This window comes from Perna viridis, chromosome 5 (genome assembly GCF_037379345.1).
Source record: "Perna viridis isolate PV_CMFRI_1.1 ecotype Kerala chromosome 5, ASM3737934v1, whole genome shotgun sequence".
Taxonomy (NCBI): domain Eukaryota; kingdom Metazoa; phylum Mollusca; class Bivalvia; order Mytilida; family Mytilidae; genus Perna; species Perna viridis.
Genome location: NC_142449.1, coordinates 4,395,636 through 4,418,480, shown reverse-complemented (window position 1 = coordinate 4,418,480; position 22,845 = coordinate 4,395,636). Strand labels below are relative to the sequence as shown.

At 31.8% G+C, this 22,845-nt stretch overlaps 1 protein-coding gene across 2 annotated transcripts in view; it reads right to left on the bottom strand.

Annotated features, from left to right (window-relative positions):
• Positions 1-3,606: 3,606 nt before the first annotated feature.
• The window catches only part of LOC148615671 (amyloid-beta precursor-like protein), a 33,960-nt gene continuing 14,721 nt past the window's right edge, over positions 3,607-22,845 (bottom strand). For both annotated transcript variants that reach the window (XM_088582149.1, XM_088582150.1), the window contains exons 5-11: positions 18,636-18,853; positions 15,421-15,516; positions 11,603-11,761; positions 10,649-10,877; positions 9,294-9,410; positions 7,934-8,100; positions 3,607-5,962 (exon numbers count right to left, since the gene is read on the bottom strand). In XM_088582149.1, the coding sequence (XP_088438275.1) occupies positions 5,687-5,962; positions 7,934-8,100; positions 9,294-9,410; positions 10,649-10,877; positions 11,603-11,761; positions 15,421-15,516; positions 18,636-18,853 (1,262 nt within the window). In that variant the 3' untranslated portion in view covers positions 3,607-5,686. The remainder of the gene's footprint in view (positions 5,963-7,933; positions 8,101-9,293; positions 9,411-10,648; positions 10,878-11,602; positions 11,762-15,420; positions 15,517-18,635; positions 18,854-22,845) is intronic.

Sequence of the window (22,845 nt, the reverse complement as noted above, 5' to 3'; positions counted from 1 at the left end):
TTTTTAGTAAATCAAATGTGTCAGTAAGACACTAATGATGCCCCTGCTCACTAGATTTCCCAAATTCGGAACATGTTTATTTTTGTATGAAGACATGGTTTGCAGATTCAGAAATCCTTCCAAGACTTGTGTTACTTATGGTCTGAGGATCAATTTGGGGATCAGAAATTCCTAAATATATGCATATATACATATTGTATCCTGGCCACATAGTGTCATGAAATTCTGTTTGTTAGTGTCAGACTAGTTGCGATGAGAAAAAGAGGACCGATGAACGTATTAATGGACACAAAAAATGTTAATACCCCATATAACAAATCCCTAACTTTGTTGCTGAGGATATTTTTCTGACAAAAATAACAAAGTCTAACTATCACCCAGTTCTGTAATATGTCATGAAAATCAAGATCCTATGACCTTGCACACCATCATTACATATAGAAACATCCTGCAAAAAATATTTTAGATCAAGAGATAGCCATACAAGCCATTTAGCCCTATTTCTGATGAAAATGACCAAAAGTCTAACTTTAACCAACTTCCATAATATTTCACGAAAAATCAAGATCCTATGACCTTGCACACCATCATTATGTATAGAAACATCCTGCAAAAAATATTTTATATGTAGTTCAAAAACTGTGTAAGGAGATAGCCAGACAAGCCATGATCCATATATTTCTGAGTAAAATGACTGAGTGTAACTATCACCAATTTCCGTAATATTTCATGAAAATCAAAATCCTTTGGCCCTGCACGCCTTCATCATGTGTAGAAATATCCTGTAAAATATTTTTGATGTAGTTCAAAAACTGTACGATGAGATAGCCGAGCAAGCCATGATCCATATATTTCTGAGTAAAATGACTAAGTGCAACTATCACAATTTCCGTAATATGTCACGAAAAATCAAAATCCTTTGGCCCTGCACACCTTCATCGTGTGTAGAAATATCCTGTAAAATATTTCTGATGTAGTTCAAAAACTGTACGAGAAGATAGCCAAGCAAGCCATGATCCATATATTTTTGAGTATAATGACTAAGTGTAACTATCACCAATTTCTGTAATATTTCATGAAAATCAAAATCCTTTGGCCCTGCACACCTTCATAGTGTGTAGAAATATCCTGTAAAATATTTTTTGATGTAGGTCAAAAACTGTACGAGGAGATAGCCAAGCAAGCCATGATCCATATATTTTTTAGTAAAATGACTAAGTGTAACTATCACCAATTTCTGTAATATTTCATGAAAATCAAATCCTTTGGCCCTGCACACCTTCATCATGTGTAGAAATATCCTGTAAAATATTTTTGATGTAGTTCAAAAACTGTACAAGGAGATAGCAGGACAAGCCATGATCATGTGTAATCCGGACGGACAGGGGTAAATTAATATGCCCCCCTGACAGTTTGTCGCTTGGGCATAAAAAAACAGTTTTATAACTAAACTCTGGTAGGGAGTAAAATTGTACAGCATGGTGAGGTGGACATATGCTGAAATTTTCATTAAGATCAGTTGACATATGTTTGAGTTGTGGGTCTTGAAATTTAATTTTTTTCCGAACTTAGAAAGTCTTCTCTTCAGAAATTACTGGATGGATTGTAACAAAACTTGGCATATCTGTAACAATTTGTGTGTGGGAATTTTCGATCTGATAAGAAACATGGCCACCATTGCTAAAAAAAGACATTAGGAATAAAATTTTTGAATTAACTTGAAAACCACTGGTTTTAAGTTTAACATGGTGAGACAGACCTATACCAAAATTTTCACAAATGATCTGCTGATTGATGAATGGATTTCTTGCCAATGTTTACATTCCCAACTTCCCAACTGTCTCATCTGAAACCAATATATTTCATCTAATCAAACTTCCATGGCTTTACCTGAAGATATCAAGTTTAAAGTATTATGATACTCAAGGTGCTCACTTTCGTTCTCCTTTTTAGCTCACCTTGCCTAAAGTTATTGCCATCATTTGGTGTTCATAGATGTCTGTCGTCGTTAACTTTTCTTAAAAAATCTTTTCTAAAACCACTCTTTAGATTATTACCAAAATTGGTCACCTTCACCCTTAAGCTATCTGCTTACAAAATTGAGTTGATTATTCTAGTCAAGTGTAAAACATGGCTGCCATTGCTGTTTTTAGACCTCAGGGGTCAAGTAACCAATTTCTACATCCTTCTCAAAAACTATAAGAGACATTGTAAAATAAAAGTGACCTTCCCTTTTCAGCTTAGAGAGCTCTACAAAATTTGAACGAGTCAAAGTTGTATGATGACTCATTGATAGAGTGATTACCTTTGAAAGGCAAGAAAAAACGTTTTTTTGCAGTTTAGTCAATATCTTGAAAATTATATTGGTAATAGATAGAAAGTACTTTCAATTGACAAAATGATCTTTATGATTAAGCCTTCTACATTAATTAAGTCTAAGATGTAGGACGACTCCTGGTTAGAGTAATTGCCCTTGACTTGCCAAAAATTTACATTTGATGCAGTTTTTAGCAAATACTTTGAAATCTAATAGATAGGGGAAAAAAAACTTGATGAAATAATCCTTTTGATAAGGCCTGCCTACAAGTCTTCATTCGGTTGAAGTTGTAGGACAACTTCTTTCTAGAATTATTGCCCTAGGAGGGCAAAAATGAACCAGGTGAGCGATTCAGGCCCATACAAGCCTTTAGTATATTTTTGGTCTGATTTTGAAGTTTTTTTTCATTGGATTCCTTACAAAATCCCACCTGGGTAAAGCAGAACTTTTTCACCTTTAATTGAATTTAAAATTTTGTGTTGCATTGCGTTCAAACCAGTTGTATCCATATTGAACTGCAAGTCCTTATGCTTAAGTGTGTCAAAAACTAATATTGTATCTGCACTTCCCTCAAATAAAGTTTTAACATGCCACACTCCACAAAGCTCGTTATTAATTTTTCACATGATAACTTGAATATTAGTTGGGGCCAAAAGCAAGTATTCCATAACTTAACTATATAACTTCAGTATTTATGAATAGATTTCTATACAATTGTACCACTAGTTGTCATACCAATTAAAATCAGGCAAATTGTTAGGAGGTGTTTACCATATACATGAAGGGAACAAAAAATATTTCTGGGCAATAACTTTATATAAAGTGTATGGATCTTTAAAAAATTGTACAAATAGGTTCCATACCACAGGGAATGTTTTGATGGATTAAAAGGGTTGTGGTTCTATACAGGAATTAAGAGTGAAAGAGGTGTTGGTAGTAAGCTGTTACTTCAACTTTGTATAAGTTGCTTATTACTGATGTCTTCCTGCAAAATTTAAAGTTCTGTCATTCTCGTCAGAATCTTGTCAAGCATCCAAATATGAATTAAAAGCTTTAACTAGTCTGAATTTTGTGTCCATATATGTCATAGATTATCCTTTGTGCCCTGTGAAGCATTTTGCTTGTTGAATCCCAGAACTTCAATAGAACCTTTAAATCTTTGAATTAACAACCAGTTACTGTATTGTCACAATGTTGAAGCTTGCTCTTATATATTATTGATGGCATTGTCTCATTTGTTTTATCCTAACATCCCATCATTTTTTTATGGCTGAATAATAAGGTAGAAGGAGTGTACAAGTTTTATTAATAAAACATGTTCTTGTTACATTTAGTTTGTAGATAAAAGGCAAAACACACTGGCGCTTAGGAATGTGAACACAGAACGTAACAAAATAAACAAAATAAGAAAAAGTCTGGCTGTATTGCAAGTCCAGTTAACTATTCTCTGACCTTACTTGGTCTTCTCACATAGACTAAAATTATTTTCCAGCTGATCACCTGACCAGAACTAATCACTTCATTTAACCACAAAGAACAACAGCCTCATACTAAAGCACCATAAACTAAGGAGGAGATCAAAAATGAAATTAACTATATGCACATTTTAGATAATTGATTTTGTGACAAATATCCATGCAAGTAAAAAGTTGGAGAACAGAAGGAAATTCTTGTATGCTGTTTTATAACCTGGAATTTGAACAAGTCATTGCTAAAAATAAGAAAAAGATGTGTTATACAAATGCTAATAAATTTTCTCAGTAACAATTTTAAATACAAAATCATCCTGTAATATTAAAGTCACACTTGTTTCACACCATAACTACACGGCAAAAGTTAGTTATAAAAAGATATGATAATTGCATGATTTGACTTGTACACTCGTGATACAACATCTTAAAAAGATGATGAAGCTAAATGCATGAAACCTAAATTTATCTGAATTTAACTGATTTTCTAGCTTTTGAAAGTCTTAAATAGGAAAAAAAGTCTCAATGCTTGTTTTTATCAATTTACAATATTTATAATATTAATATTTGGACATAACTTGAAATATCTTATCAATTAAAATCTGTCTCAAAAAATATTTCTTCAGATCTTGTTTAAGTCAGGAAAATGAAACTAAAACAACCTTTTTCTAGAACAAATGTTATTACGACAAACCATAAAGCCTTGATTATGCTACAGTAGACTGATAAACTTTATACAAGTATACAGTATTACATGATGACAAAGCTATGTCTATAATATCACAATACAAAGCATTCTACATGGAAGTTTATGAAATGAAAGACACTTAATAATGGTTTTATTAGATGGATGAGGTGCATGAAGTGGTTATCATTAATTTCACAATGGCAGACTTATGTATCAACCTATTTCAGGATCTTGTCAGATCATGAAATCATGACTTGTATCAAAATCAAGCCATCATTCATGACTAGTTACAGCAAATTAATATGATATATAAAGAACCAACAGAATCTTATTTAGGTTAAAATAGAAAATTCCAGATTTCTAGAATTGCCACTTTCCATTAAAGCATGATACCACCTGATCTTGATAACAATGTATAACAACCAAATATCTATCACTAACACTAAATAAAATATACTGATGTATGTATAAAATAAAATAATAACCTATTTACAAGATTTGTGTCAATGTTGTCAGACATGTGTAAATATTCAGTCACCTTGTGTGTCATGTTATGACTTCTTAACCAAATTCTATGACCATTATTCAATTAAATTGAAATTTTTAAGGCATAAGATTTATCAAGGTCTTACTTAGATCTTCCTGAAGCCCACCTAACGAGTTGCCTACAACAATTTACACTGCATTTTGGTCCTACATGAAAAGAAACCAATGGCAATAATTTACCACATAATACATTGAAATCTCATATTAGGCACAGCATGTGAATATCTGGTGATGGGATAAAGCATTACAGATTTAAAGCAAGGCAACAGACACATGTTTGACAGCAAAGGTACATAAAGCTGTATAACAATGGAATGGTAAAAAATATGATGAATCAGCATAAAAATCTTCATAAAATTATTCACTTGTAATAAAACTATTTCATGTGGAAATATCTAAATATTCCAATTAATAAAAGATGGTAAAAACTCTTGTCCCTCTTACCATTCATATACCAGTGTTGTTATTGTATACATAATTTTATATGTTCTTATCTTTTATTCAAATTGAATTAATGTTCAGTAGCTTAAAAGTTTTAATTAAAGATGAAAGACCAAAATGTGTATTTCCACCAATAACATTTCCTAATATCATACAACTTTTAAACAGTAGCTTGCATGTTTAATAAAATGTCCCTGTAGATGAAATTTTATTTATCACACCACATTATTTTTTAGAACCATTAGTATTCAGTTCGAAGTATTTATATGTAGGATTTTCATAGCCATTCATCTGCATGTTAGCTACATGTCGTTCTTCTGGTGAGGCAGCTGGGTCAACTTCAACAAACCCATGAGTGACAGGATGTCGATGGGCTTTGTTTCTTCTGAGCATTATAATGGCAACAATGATGATAACAAATACGGCGACACTGCCGATGGCAATGCCAAATACACTTCCAGTAGAGGAGTTCACAACGTGGTGTGAATTACTGACAAATTGCTGAAAGTAAAAAAAAGACATTATTGTTTGACATAAATAAATGCACTTTCCTTCCACTTTTCTATTTATCGAGAAAAAATTGTTAATCTCACGATTTTATAGCCAAAAAAGCTTTAACTTCAACTAGTTAAGATAAAAGCTGCAATATTGCAATTAAGTATTTGAAATGTCCTGACCATATAGACGTAATTCATTTTAAGACATTAAATCCTCAAACTTCGGAATTCAGAATTAGAAATGTCCTAACCATATAAATATATAAAATTTACAGACACAAGACCCTAAAATATTAAAATTCAGTATCGGGAATGTCCTGACCATAAATGGAGATTAATGACATTAGTCTCACAAATATTGAGGATACAACTTGGTTACAAAAAAGTTGTAAAACTTGGAATACTGAAAAAATTTAATGAAACAAAAAAAAAATTAAAAAAATACAAGAGTTGGCATATAATGACAACAGCACCAAAACTTTGCACCACAAAATGTTTGAGTTGATGTTTGAGTTAAACAAGAGGCTCCCAGGAGCCTGAATTGCTCAACTGGTTCAATTTTGCCTTTCAAGGACAATAAATTTAACAAGATGTCCAAAAATTTTGACTCAAGAAGACTTTGGTAGGACTTATCATAAGGATCATTTCAGCTATTGAAAGTTTCTTTCTATCATAATTTTCAAGATATTGACTGAAAACTCTAAAAAAGTCACTTTTCACCATTCAAGGGCAATAACTATTACAAGGAGTCGTCTGACAATAAGAATTTGGCTAAACCTAACAGACTTGGAGATATAATATGCGAAAAACTACTGTCTGACCCATGTGTTCTATTTTTAGTAATGGCAGCCATGTTTTTCCACAAATCATAAATCCCCACTACAGTTCTATGCAGGATACCCTATGGAACATTCATACAAAATTTGGTTCTAATTTGTTCAGTAGCATCAGAGAAGATTTTTATTGGAAATAACATTTAAAAAAGCAAAAAAAAAAAAACATGGAAAAAGGAAAATTACTCCTACATGGCTTAACAGATTAAAACAAAAATTTTACCACATATAGATACCATCATGCTGAACACTTTAATCCATGTCAGAATTAAGCTAAACCTAATGGTTTCTAAGACTTAACCTAACTGTTTTTAATATATATGTGAAAAACCACTGTCTGACCCCTATGTTCTACTTTTAGTAACAGCGTCAATGTTTTTCAAAAGATCAAAAAAAAACCACATTAGTTCTACACAAGATACCCCAAGGAACATTCATGGCAAGTTTTGTTCCAATTGGTCAAGTAGTGTCAGAGGAAAAGATTTTTGAAAGAAATGACGTAAGAAATTGCCAAAAAAAAGTCTAAAAAGGACAATAACACCAATTTGGCTTAACAGATTAAAACGAAAATCAGACCTCGGATAGATCTAATCATGCTGAACACTTTTACCCCGACAGAATATGGCTAAACCTAACACATTTACCCTGACAGAATTTGGCTAAATCTAAAAGTTCTGGATATCTATGTGAAAAACTTATTTTCTTTTTTTAGTAAAAGCAACCATGTTTTTCGACAGATCAAAAATCCCCACATCAATTCTATGCAGGATACCCCAAGGAACATTCATACCAAGTTTGGTTCTAATTGGTCAAGTAGTGTCAGAGGAGAAGAGTTTTGAAAAATTGTTAACGATGACAATGGACAACGGATGACGAATGCCAAGTGATGGCAATAGCTCACATGGCCCTTGGCAAGGTGAGCTAAAGAAGGAGAGAACATTGAAAAAAAATGTAAAAGAAAAACTGATAGAATGAAAGTAGATTTCTGTTTAAAGCTTAGAAAATATCTGATTTAAACATATATGGGAACCAACATATCTGTATATCTTTTTATATCTTCTTATGAAAGACTTAATTAATAATACATAATCATTGTCAGATGCTGGCCATGTGGAATCATTTAATTATAATATATATGTTACCTGATGTTGAATACTTTGTTTGTCATTGACATGATGAGCAACGAAATCTTTATGTTCATCTTCCATATCCTCGCTATCCTCTCTTACTTCCTCTGCTGGCTGGTTGTCAATGACAACTGATGATTTACTTTCCATTTTCATTTCTTTCTTAGGGTTGTCCCAAGTCTCTGTAAAATGGAGTCAAATTAACTATCATAGGAAGGCTTTTATGATTACTGTCTTAAAGAGCCTACATCTTTTTCCTATTGCTAAAGTGGAAAATAAAATGTATTGTTTCAGGTAAGATTATGACAAGCTTATGTTCATCTGTATGAAAGGATCTAACAATCAAGTCACTAAAATGAAGTGTGCGTGTTTTATTGTGTTCTTCATGGAGTTATAAGTGCCAAAGGTCAACTTTCAATGAATACTTGTTTTATTGTGTTCTTCATGGAGTTATAAGTGCCAAAGGTCAACTTTCAATAAATACTTGTTTTATTGTGTTCTTCATGGAGTTATAAGTGCCAAAGGTCAACTTTCAATGAATACTTGTTTTATTGTGTTCTTCATGGAGTTATAAGTGCCAAAGGTAAACTTTAAATGAATACTTTCAGTTCTATGTTATTTTGCTTCATGACTAAATATCAGAATTGACATCCTTTTTCATTCATACAAAAAGCTTGAAAATTAATTACATTCATCTACACACATGAGAAATCAACACTAACAGATCAAAAGGCTTTCTACATCTATACAAATCTTTATGTAATACATATAAAAATAAAACAATTTCTATACACAATTCATTAACTCCATGCATATGAAACCTTTTTGATGTACAAACAATTTTCCATTATTTTATGGAAATGGAACTGAACTGAAATAAAACAGTTTATATAACCCTAGGTGAGAGAAACTTGATCCTTCCTACATCAACATAGTCAATACAATTTGCCTGACTATATACCATTAACGCTGCTGATCCATAGTAAAATCATTAGAACTAATTAATTATTTACAGATACATTCATCTGTCAATGCTAACATGTTATTTAACTTCATTATAAAAGTGTTTGTGTATGGTTATAAATATTTAATCCATATTTTAGAAGAATAAATGCAATAAATCATTTTTTATCATTCACCTGATGAAACCAAGAAAAGAAAATACAAGCATATAAAACAATAACTACATGTATGCTTCAACTGACAACACACAAATCAAAAAACTAAGTAAAAACCAATACTTAATACATAAAAATTATTCCATTCTTGCTATTTTGTTTAAATATCACACAAATTGATTAACAAAAGGGAGATAACCAGAGTAAGACTTGAGGACATAATAAAGGGAGGCTTTCAGATAAATAAAGCAGTTTACCCGAGTTGTCAAATCCATCATCAGTTTTGGATTTCTTAAGTTCATCATGTGTGAATGGTCTCATGATGACATGTAGAGCACTCTCTGAGAGGGTCTTGTAATGGGACAGAAACTCATCTGCAAATAAATACAATAATACAATGATAATCCTTACTAGCTTGCTTCTATTTAAATAATTTGAAGATTTTTTTCAAAGAGAGTCTCATGAACTTTTAATTTTTCTGTATTTCTATATCACTCACACAAATGACATACACAAACCTTTTTAAGACTTGATTAGTGAATTACCTTTCGTTGCTTGTTATCAACAAAATTTCTATCATGTTATTCATGGCATACCATGAAATAAAAAAAAATACAGCAATTAAAATCATTTTAATGACCTTCAAATTTTAATGCCTTAGGCCAAACCCTTCTATTTTGTTAAGTATGATCCATTGAGTTACTAGGGAGGACTTCTATTGTCATGACTTACTGATGGCAGGGAGAACTTCTAGTGTCATGATGGCAGGGAGAACTTCCAGTGTTATGACTTACTGATGGCAGGGATACTTCCTGTGTTGTGACTTACTGATGCAGGGTGGACTTCTATTGTTATGATTTACTGATGGCAAGGAGAAATTCTAGTGTTATGACTTACTGATGGCGGGGAGAATTTCTTGTGTAATGAATCACCGATAGCAAGAAATTTTGGTGTTATGACTTACTGATGACAGAGAGAAATTCTTGTGTTATAACTTACTGATGACAGGGAGAAATTCTTGTGTTATTACTTATTTATTCTGGTGTTCTGACTTACTGATGACAGGGAGAAATTCTTTTTATGACTTACTGATGACAGGGAGAAATTCTTTTTATGACTCACTGATGGCAGGAAGAATTTCTTGTGTAATGACTCACCAATGGCAGGAAGAAATTTTGGTGTTATGACTGACTCATGACAGGGAGAAATTCTTCTGTGTTAACTTACTGATGACTGGGAGAAATTCTTGTGTTATTACTTACTTATTCTGGTGTTATGACTTACTGATGACAGGAGAAATTCATGTGTTATTAATTACTTATTCTGGTGTTATGACTTACTGATGACAGGGAGAAATTCTTGTGTTATTACTTACTTATTCTGGTGTTATGACTTACTGATGACAGGGAGAGATTCTTTTTACGACTTACTGATGACAGGGAGAAATTCTTGTGTTATTACTTACTTATTCTGGTGTTATGACTTACTGATGACAGGGAGAAATTCTTTTTATGACATACTGATGACAGGAAGAAATTCTTGTGTTATTACTTACTGATTCTGGTGTTATGACTTAGTGATGACGAGAAGAATTTCTGGTGTTATGACTTACTGATAGCAGGGAGGATTTCTGCCTCTATCTTCTTGTAATGGTGTAACATGTCCAAACTCTGTTTGATCCTCTCATCAATAACTTTAAGGTGTTCAGTTGTGTCTTTCTGCATATGTTGGGCTTCAGCTGGATCATTACGTCTTACATGAGTGAAGTGGTTGAGAGTGTGCATACGATCTTTCTCCTCGACTCTAATGTAGGCTTCTAAGTATTTCTTGATTTTGTGGACCTGGAGGAAAGTAATTCTAATTTAACATGTAAAGCAAGAGTAAATGTTCTAATGGTTTCATTCAATTATATAATTCTTCTTATTTAAAGCCTAAGAAAAAAAATATTGTCACAGATTTCAACTTGTTTTCAAGGTTGTTACACTACTTTCTCAGGCCATTATGTTTTATGATCATTGAACACTGTACAGCTTGATAAAACTGCAGAATTAGCACACTTAATAGTAGAGCAAGTAGCTTTAAACTGTTCAACCTTGACACTGCCATGAATTTTAATAGCATCATTTTGACACAGGAGGAATTTGACCAGAATTGAAGTGGCCCCTTTGGGCCCAACTTCCTGAATGGTTCCAGTAACAACCAAGCTTCTTTTAGCCCTTATTACTAAACCCCTTATATAAAATCTAGCCATCCTTTTTGTATGCCACCTTATAGTACAAATTCTAAGAGACTGATTCAAATCACAATCCACAAACTCAATCCAAGCATTCCTCGTGTGAAATGGCACCTTATCATATAATTTCATAAAGATCTATACATAAAAAACTGAATTTATTGTAGACAGCAAATCTCTACAGATAAAGACAAAATGATACTATAACTTGACCAAAAAATATTTGTGGTTGTATAAAAATTATGTTTTACAATTTATTTTTGCAGGCTCTTGGCTACTGCAATATTTTCACAAAAAATTGATTGCGGTTTAAATTTTGTGTTAAAATATTACCACAGGAGGTTGTCTTTGTAACTCAGCCATGTATTTCTCTAGATTATTTCTCTTTCTCTTGTTAAGTTCAGCCTGTCTGTGCTGCATGTGGAGAGCAACTAATTGCTTCTTCTCAGCCCTGTCAGCTTGCTCATAGCCACTGTAAAGTCTCTGGAATCTCTGTAATAAAAGATTAATGATGTATTCTTCATATCATTCATATCCATGTACAGTCTGCCAAGTCTACACATAATTCAAAGTTTAAGTGTCCATCATTTAAGATATGTTCATCAGTCTGCATGATATTTTTGCAAACTTTATTTTTTTTGACTATATATTCATGAGAAAAATACATATATTTTGAGAAAACATAGAAATTTAAATGATCAAGGCACCTGAGTTAATGGCAACACACATTAAAAACAAAAGATGTGAAATGAGTAGTACAGACATTTCAAATATTGCAGAAAATTTATTACAGGAACTACTCTGACCAAATATGTATTAAAATGTCTACATTGTAGAAATATTTATGTTATTTAGATTTGCTGATTGGACAAACTAGTAAAAAAATATTTATACTCAGACAGAAGAAACATTACCAGAATTCAAATAAGGCAAAGTCTAGAATACTATTGATCTGACAGAAATACCAACAATAAATACAAGGTCCAAATCGTTTTACTCTTACCAATTAGTTTATGGTAATTTGTAGAAATAAGTTGTTGAATAGAAACCTTTTATAATAAACATTTAGCAGTAGAAAGATTCCAACCAATTTACTCTACTGACTGTAACAGAAGTTCTTTAAACAATGAAGCCTTTTTTTTTACACTGTAGAAAATAATGAAGGATTTATTTATAGTCAATGACATTTTTTAACTCTGTAATTATAGAATTTCTGGCAAATGAAGTTGGTTCAATCTCTTCCTTGTGCTTTAGTTACTGTTAATGAACTTAATCTTAATCATTCTTCAAGTAAAATGGTAAAGTAATAGTGACAGAGATGAAAGTGACTTCTGTTGAAAAAATCTGAAGATATGACCAGGGGTTTGCGGGCTGTCTTAAGCCCCCAAGCAGGTTCCAAGTGCAAAGCCTTGGAAACAAAACCCCGGGAAAATCCAGAGATTTCTGGTTTTTAACCATTTTTAGCATGACAGGAGTATGGTTTACACTTACAGTATAAGATAGTTCTTGGTGATGTCAATTTTGTGTTGGTTGGCAAAAAATCCATTGAGTGGCATGGGGCATCAACCTTAAATCATTTTTTTTCTTTTTCATCTTTTTCATTTTTTAAGAAAATTGAAAAATTCTTTTGGTTCCCTACACTGCCAATAAAGCTCTTTTTATTCATGAAATTTTAAAAAAAAAATTCAGTAATTGTACTAAAAGTGTTATAAATTCCCATATACAATATATGAATTATTTCATCTAAGTGAAATATTTTTCAGAACCAAAATTGGATATAAAATAACAAAGTTATAATGTTTTGAAAATTCGGATTCTAATCATGAAATTGTCTATTGTTTATTTGCCAACCAATCTGGCACTTAATGATATGCAAATCAGTGAATATGACATCACTAATGAGATAGGCGAACTCTCCTTTTTTACATTTATTTGAGAAAATGCAAACTACTGATTTATTTAAAGCTGCATTAGCTGTCATTTTCGTAAATTTTTGTTTCTGTTGAAATATGCCTTAACTTTGAATTATTTCTACTAAATTGTACTTTTCCTGTATAATTTCATTTGATATCCACAAATAAAATGCATTAAATACATGAAATAGGTGTCCATATATTTATTGTCTTGCATGACAAAAAATCGACCCAGATAAATTTGTATGCATGTGACTTCTGCCGACCTTAATCTGCGGATGTGCGGTAAGGGTCGCTTCTTCAGTAACAAATCTTATTGCAAAGCGCAAAGTGGTTATTCAACGGCAAGGAAGACTGCAACTCAAGCCGTAAAAGATAAAAGTTCGAATATTATGCGAGATTCCATTTGAAATTTACGTATTGTGATAAAATATGGCTCAAATATGTCATAATTTATTTGAAAACTAATCAAGAAATAGATGAAATGAAATGAAAACAAAACACGTGCTCACCTGCATATCCATTATTGTTATTTTTTTTACTGAAGTTAAAGTATTTTTAACCCAGTTGTATGTCCAGTAGAATCAAAACTGAACAAATCTGGCAGCAATAATGCAGCTTTATTATTGACAATTTATAATTGTCAAATCAAGAAACTTGGAGAAACAAGACAAAAATCAATCTCCTTCACCTGAAGTTCGTCCTTTTTCTCTAATTTTTCAATGTTAGTTCCTTTCAGAAAGGTCTTTGACCCCACGAGATACAATGTCAACTGGTTCCTTTTCAGGAATAACGCTTTCGCCCACCGAGATAACAACTTTAGTTTTTAAACCAGTCGGGACTGGTTCATGATTCAGTCGTTACCAGAATCCGATAAGGGTATCCGCTACAGAACCAGTTAACAAAGTTTACAAAAGCCATAAGGAATGTTCAAATAAAATATGCCAAGAATCATCCAGAAAACAGGTCGATGTTACTGACATAATTTCCTGGATGATTTTTATTTATCAGAAAGACAACCTAGCGTTATGAATGGACTAACTGGAAAAAAATGGTCAAAATCAGACCTCATTCCGACAGAAGGTGTGTAGTGGGACAGAAAGTGTTCAGTGAGAAGAGACAAGGTGTGTAGTGAGGCAGAAAGTGCTTACCGTAGTTTGGTGTGTATAGTGCTACATATATTCATTTTAATTTCAAAGCATGATAAAATTGACACAGTATGTACGAAATGGCTTATAAAACAAAATCGAAAGTCAGGAAAATCAGAGTTTTCCGTTTTTGGTTGTAACTCAAATTCACAACTTTTCATTTAATAACATACTTTTAAGAAAGAAAATTGGAAGAAACAATCAAAATAGGTATCAGAATAATCATTTTCAGCTGTAAAAGCATTTAATAAGGAGGGTTTGACAAAAAAGGAATTAGTTACTTTTGGGTTTTTAGTTGTATCATATTAATTTCTAACCATGCTTTATAAGAAGGAAATATTGTACAACCTTTGTTTGAAACATGTTATTAAGTCATTTGAACACGACTTAAAGAAAATATCACTAAAAATTTAATACTTAAAGATGTATTTGATGATTAGATAAAATTTCTGTCAGTAACATTTCACTCCTGGTTTGTTTGTTTACATTACACACCACGTACCAAAATCTTTAATTTCTTGGCCACTTCTTATGTATTGATGTTATTGCTGCTCGGACTTAAAACCCCAACAAACGAACAAATGTATTGATGTACAATACGCACCCCATGTTCTGGAAATAATTTCTATGTAAAAACGTTCGCATAATACACACAAAAATATGGTAGTGAGAAGAGACAGAAGGTGCGTAGTGAGGCAGAAAGTGTTTAGTGAGAAGAGACAGAAGGTGTGTAGTGAGACAGAAAGTGTTCAGTGAGAAGAGACAGAAGGTGTGTAGTGAGATAGAAAGTGTATAGTAAATAGAGACAGAAAGCGTGTAGTAAGAAAAGACAGAAGGTTGTAGTAAGAAGGTGTGTAGGGAGTCAGAAAGTGTTTAGTGAGAAGAGACAGGTGTGTAGTGAGACAGAAAGAGTGTAGTGAGAAGAGACAGGTGTGTACTGAGGCAGTAAGTGTTAATTGAGAAGAGATAGGTGTGTAGTGAGACAGAAGGTGTGTTTATACCACATGATAATAAAAGAATAAAGATAACTCCTTAATTCTCATGAATCTTAAAACTGAAAATTTCGTATTGTACTGGAGTGTCGTCCTACCTGCATGACTTCCTTGTTAAGTTTCTCAGCACCTTTAGGATTACTCTCCTTCAGTTTGTTGACATTGTCTCTGGCTTCTTGCCATTCTTTCATCATCTACAATTAACAAAATCTGATCACTACCAAAAACTTCAATGTTCCTTTAAAACATAATCTGGTGAAAAGCCAAAGTTCCATGCTAGTCTTTTTACACATCTTAATTGATGGGAGCCCTCTGGTGGGATGTTATGTATCATTGAGGTTACTAATGTAAAACTTACAGTTTCTAAATTGAAGAAAATTTTTTTAATTATATATAATTTTCATAATTGAAGACACTAAAAAATACTAAAATAATGAATAAGGACAGAAATTTTGTTAGCAAAATATAAATCAACCCATATTAACTACTTTAGAGGTATTGACTGCAGCAATTAAAACCTGTAACTAGAGGCTCTAAAGAGCCTGAATAGCTCACCATGTTCGATAAACAACGTTCAATTTTTGTAAAAGCAGCCATATTTTTTCTTGGATAAAAATTCCTCATGCTCATACCTAAGGGACAATTATATCAATGTTTATCAAATTTTGTCCAGTTGTTTCTGAGGAGAAAAATTTAAAAGTAATCACTAAAAATTGCCAAAATACGTAATAAAATGACAATAACTCCAACATGGCTCAACAAATTTACACAAAAATTTAACCACGGATAGATCTCCTCATGCTGAGCACATTTACCATACAAGTTTGTCAAAATTTGGTTATACCTAACGGTTTGACGATATATGCGAAAAACTTCAGTCTGACCTGTATGTTTTATTTTAAGTAAAGGTGGCCATGTTTTTGACGGATCAAAAAACCCCACTCTAGTTCAATGCAAAATGTCCTAAGGAACATTCATACCACATTTGGTTTTAATTGGTATGGTAGTGTCTGGAGAGAAGACTTTAAAACAAAACAAAGTTAAATATAGTGAAAAAAAAATATTTAAAAAAAAGAGCAATAACTCCAAGGGTGCTTAACAGATTAACACAAAAATTTGACCACAAATAGATCTAATCATGCTGAACACTTTCACATCAGTCAGAATTTGGCTAAAACTAATAATTTTGGAGATATCTGCAAAAAAACTTCTGTTTGACCTGTATCTTCTATTTTTAGTAACTGCAGCCATGTTTTTTGATGGATCTTAAAGCCCCAGATCAGTTCTATGCAGAACACCCTAAGGAATATTCATACAAAGTTTGATTCTTCATGCATATCTACACCTTCCAAAAAATTCTTTTTCCTTATACAGTGTAGGAGAGTTGTGCTTATAAAAAATGTGGTCAAATTTACAGAGATTCCTCAAAATCCCCCAATTTTGTTTGCAGGGGGGATACAAAATAATCTCCTACAAAAAGCATTCTTAAAGCATCACTTTATCAATGCACCACATGACCTGAAGTTACAATAACTACTATATTCTATGTATTTGTTAGTTTATCAAACAAGATTCAGTTACATGCACAATTCAAAACCTGTTACACCATTGATTTCTACAATTATAGACTCAGTTCACATGTTTCTTTATCAAAATGGCTACTCATAAGTGTCAATACTATGTAACATTACTATTGAAAAAACTTAAGTGTGATACATTGATTTCAATTTGATAATTATAAAGCAGCATGGTGAAAAAGATAGACTATTGATTTGGTTCAACATTCAGACCCAGTATATCTACAAAATCCAACACAGTACTGAGAAAGAAACAGCACCAAAAACATTTTATTGTGTCTGTATGTCTGTTGGTCATATTCTTTTAATGATTTTTTAATCAAATATGTGTAAAATAATAAGTATTCATTTGTTAAGAATAATTTGATATAAAGAATATACAAATTTCGTTGTGGAGGGAAACTGCCAATTTTTTTTTTGTGACAAGGAACGTTTTTATTTGACATGACAACTATATAAGTTAAAATTTAATCAGGGCAGATGGTCCCATATATATTAATAGTCACTGACAAAATGGAAGTGAACAGTCAATACAAGATACACATGTCATGAATGTTTATAATCTCAAGTCTTGTACCAAACCAAAATCAAAGTCTTATCTTGTTGAAATTTGATCAACTAAGTAATCTTATAATGATTTTGTATGTAAAACATTTATATTGTACAGTGATACCTGACTTAACCAAACCTCTTAAAGACTGACAGTTCTGACAACATCCTTGGTTTTGGCAATTTTTTAGTATGGATATTTTAAATTACTTAATGACAAATCTGATAAGACATAAATATAATTTATGGAAAACAGAGGATTCCAGTTTAAAAACGGTTTATTTCTAACAGGTTTCACTGTACCCTGGTAATATGAACACACCCACAACTGGTTTTTAAACTGGTTCAAGGTGTTCAGGTAATCATTCACAAATTAATTTTTTATTTAAGAAAAAATTTCCTTTGAAGAAGATTAATTACATCATTCCTGTAAGTTAAAGTTCAGTTTAGAATTTGAACCATAAATTTTTCATCTAATACCTGATAATTACATTTAATCAAACAGTATATAAAGCTATGCAAAAACCAAAAAAAATTATTGTTGAAGTTTTCAAAACTACCTTAATTTGGTTCGTTTTGTTCATTTTGAGTGCATAAGTGCATGAGTGAATGAGTGCACCTGAAACAATCTAATATTTATATGTCTATATGAAAGTTTGACAAATCATGAAACCAACATTTTCATTCGGAAGAATGTAACTAAACCTCTTACTGGGTTAAGAACTTCTACACACTTGTATAAAGCCTTTTGAATACAAAGACCTATGCTAGAAATGTTTCTGATGAGTTAACTACCTTTACAGGACATGGAGACATTGACAACCAAAACCAAAGTGATTCAGGCAAAGCATTGTTATTATAACATTTTAAAACAGCACCCAATTAAACTAATGTATGTGGAAAATAGCAGCAAAATGAACAATTAATTTTTTTGTAATAAAACACATTTCTGCTACTTCATTAATTCATTACATCAGGAAAAGCATGTTTTATAATTTAAAATTTCTTTAAAAAAAAGAAATCTCATCTGACAAGCTTAGTTTCACATTTAATTATTAGAAAGACCTATGTCAGTGCTTAAGATTACTTTGCTAAACATCCAAATTACCTTAGTGATTCTCTCATGATGTCTCTGGTCCCGGGCACTCTGTGCTGCAAGAAATTTATCATTTATATATCCAAATTACCTTAGTGATTCTCTCATGATGTCTCTGGTCCCGGGCACTCTGTGCTGCAAGAAATTTATCATGCTCATTCTCATATTTTTTCAAGAAGCTATCATCTCCACGGAGGTAAGCAATGTAGGCATCCTCTTTATTGTCATCACCACCAAGCAGTATTTCTTGTGGTTTTGTCTTGACAGGAGTTAATTCTACAGGAATGTCTAGTGGCTTTTCCTTTGGATCTGAAAAGAAAAGCAGAACATGAAAAAATATCATTAAAATCACGGATTTGTTTCAGTGAAAAATAGATGACTGATTTGTGTAAGCAAAAAATAAATGAGAAATAAACTTATCAACATACAAAACAATCACGAAACTGAAGATTTATTAGTTATAAAAGCCAGAAATTTTCTACATACATGAATTGCTTAATACATACATGCACTCATACAAACAATTGCAAACGGTGCTGATGGTACAAAATGATTTTCTTAGAACACTTCTTACAATCATAAATTCCCTTCATTAGACTGTAAATGTAACCCTGGTCTAATGGTGACAGGTTTATCAAATAAGTCATAGGATTTATGTTTACTTTTGGACTATTCCCTACACAGACTAATCTTGGTCTAGGACCCTCATTTATACACAGAATAGAATCCTGTTGTAATTATACATCAGTGTCCCATGAAAGCCTATCACCTGATTGACCCTAATGACAACAATAAAACAGAGTACATCTTGTTATAGAAAGATTAATGATAATTAAAATCAATGCTATCTTTCCATGAGTAAGCTTAATTGAGGCTTGTATGATTCATACCTGAAATATTGATTACTTGGTTTACATGAATTGATGATGAATAAGCCTCTCTGCTAATATACCCATACAGGAATTGCTCCTATTTTTTTGGTCTGGGAATCATCTTACATAACAAAAGAAAGGATGATATGACATGGTATCTAAGATGGGGACTTGAATATGATAAGAAATCTTAAGTTTTCGTTCAAAGAAATGATAAAAAATATTTTAAATTCAATAATCAGTTACATGATAATAAAACAAAATCCAGAAATGTGTAGATAATATGGCATTGGTATCCTAGGAACTAAGTAGAGAAGACAAGGAATGAATAGAACTTCAACCCATGTTCAGTTTTTTCCTGGATTGATTATAGTATTTACATCAGAATTAAGTCTTTTTCTTTAATGCCACATTATTGAGTAGAAACAATGATAATCTTTTTTTTTATTTTGCTAAAAATAAAATGGCAGGCATTCCTTTTCTTCCTAATATCTGGAATCCCCTAAGATACTCAGAGTAGAAATGTCCTTTAAATGAAGTAACATATGGACAGAATCAAGACCTAGGACATACATTGACCATACACATTCAGTAATAGTATAACCTCCAATGATCAAACTTGACCAGTAGACATCAGAGACCAAGGTGTCTAGACATTTCTCATGTTTCCCTGTAATTACTCATTGATTTCTTTATGATGCTTCATCCATACACAGTAAAATTCATCTGATGAGTGCATTTACTTCTTAACAATACTATATGTATCTAATCAATATTCATGATGAAGCAGTCTGGTTGACTGTACATAGGCTTTTAAAGACTAAATTGAAAATCTTTCAATTAAGTATCTCACACTGCTAAGCTCCTAAATAAACATGTCACTGTAAAGTAGTTAATCTAGACACTACATGTATTCGGGAGACAAGCACCCACCCAGCAAAATCATCCCACCTCATTTTTATTTATTTTTTGAATCATGTTTTCTAAAATTTAGTGTTGGTGTCCTCATCCAGTTTTTATTTTATAACAGGTACTTATTTATTCACAAAATTTCTTTTAATTTGATGGAAATGGTTTTCAATTCAATTATATATATTGTAACTAGAAATACAATGAACAAGCCACTAAGAGAATACCCCTCACTTTCAGTGGACTAAAATCATGTTGAAACATTAAGCTGAATTACCTCCTATTTCAGTGACCTGACATTAGTTTATGTTTGTTAATGCACATTTACATATAATGCCTAACCCTCTTCTAAACTTTCATAAAATTTCACAAATTTACTGAATGATTTGGAGTTAAAGTTACAAGGTATTTGCATGCAAGTTTAAAATCAACCCTTTGCAGATATAACAAAATATCTTCTGCCACACATATCTACATAGGAACCAGGATCCCTATCTTCTAACAAAGTTTCACCAAATTCAATGTATTCAACTTGGGAAATTTGATCAGGTAAAACCCTAAATTTGGATTATCTCTTTTTGACTGCATTAGACAATTAATTTCTTCCTTTAAGCTTGGCTACATATGGGTATGATACAAATGCAATAACAATTACAATTGTGTGGAAACCAAAGGCCTGAGGACAATAACCACTATAATCCTGTATATTTATAGCTGCTGCATAAAAATCACAAGGAAAACAGTAATTAATTTTAGTTAGCCTTAATTGCAGGTAAAATGGTATTCTTTATGTATGTATATAAAATGTTTTACTTGTAACTACAAAAAGAACTATTAGAAACCATAATGAAACTGGCAACAGTCTCAGTACAATAATACTTATGTAGTATTGTAAAACCTCACTGTTTCTTAATGAAATCATCCTTGGCATTTTTAAATGAAAATGTCTGTATCTAATTTACAGTTTAACTAAAAAGTAATAAAACTCCAAGACATTTGAATTCATTACAAATGATAGAGAGTCAGTAGAAATATAAATTGTTTCCCTTCAATGACATACAAATGAGGTACATGTACCTAATAAAAAGGTAATATGGATAAAATCCAGACTGAATGACACCTATCAATACACAGCAATGTGACCGATTTAATCTGTCATTATCACATACTGGCAACCATTAAAATTTAACATACCCATCAACAAATTCTTTATTCAAAACTTAAGACAAGTCTCAAAGAAGACAGGTGAATGGTGTTTAACAAACATTTATAGTCTGTCCCATATATGGATTTGTAGATGTTAGATGATTCTAATAGATTAACCAAGTGAAAGTAAATTTGTAAATTAGTCAAAATGTTTAATGTTAAATGGAACAAAAGAAATACAGAAGCATCTTAGAGGAGATTTAGTAGTGGAGGCTGGATACCATTTTTACATTAATTTTTTTGTCCTGTTCTTTGTCTCTCTGACATCTGTCTCCTTACTATTTTCTATTTCACTGCTGAAGTCAAAAATGAAAAAAATGAAAAAAATTTCACTTTTAAACATGATATATTCACATGAGATATAATACAAGACCAATTTCATCATAATTGCTATATGGAAAACCACTACACTTAACAAGAAAATTGCTACAATTTTCATAATTTGTAACAAAGATTACAAGTTTCAGTGTGATCCAATGTATACAAGGCCAATTTACTTGAATACCATAAATGTCATTGGACTCTTCAATACATTTCACTAATTTAATTAGAGAAGGAAAAGGCATCTTTATTACAGCTGAAAAATAATGGAAGCATCAGAAAAACAATTTATTCTGGCATCTTACGTGAATCATTCTTCGTAACAGCAATCGATACAGGGAAACGATGCCTGATGGATTCCAAAATGAAGGAAGAATTTTCCAGTATTAAATAGGCACCAGATCAATACTTTATAACAATTTAATGGAAGAAACGATCTGACTCATCGTAGTTACGGACCTGTCAAGTAGGTTAAAGAAACTACATCTACAAAATGATATGAAAAAAAATGGGGTATAGCAGCATAAAATTTATTGAAAGTCATCTATAGATTTCACATAGCAGTGCACTTAAAATAATCTTCTGTATGCACAGTGCTAACACATCAAATCAATCTAAAGATGAAATTCTGCATTTTGTTATTGGTTTTTCGTAAGCTAAAGAAATAGTCAATCTGAAGAATATTGACATTCTCCTATAAAAGGTTCTTGCTGCTGTTCTTTGAAAACATAACTGGCAAATCTTAGATAGCAGTAGAATATACTTGTAGCTTTAAATAAGTGACTATAATCAGCTACATTAATTGGTCTGCATTGACAAAACAGACCTTAATCTGTTGGGTGTGATGCAATAATATGCTTTAAACTCCCACAACAAAGACAAAAATAACATTTCAGCAAAATCTTACCAGTCAATCAATTTTTAGAATTTTTAGAGTCTATGTGAATAAAATGAAATAGATGTGTTTTAATTGTTCTTAGTGCTGTTGTTATA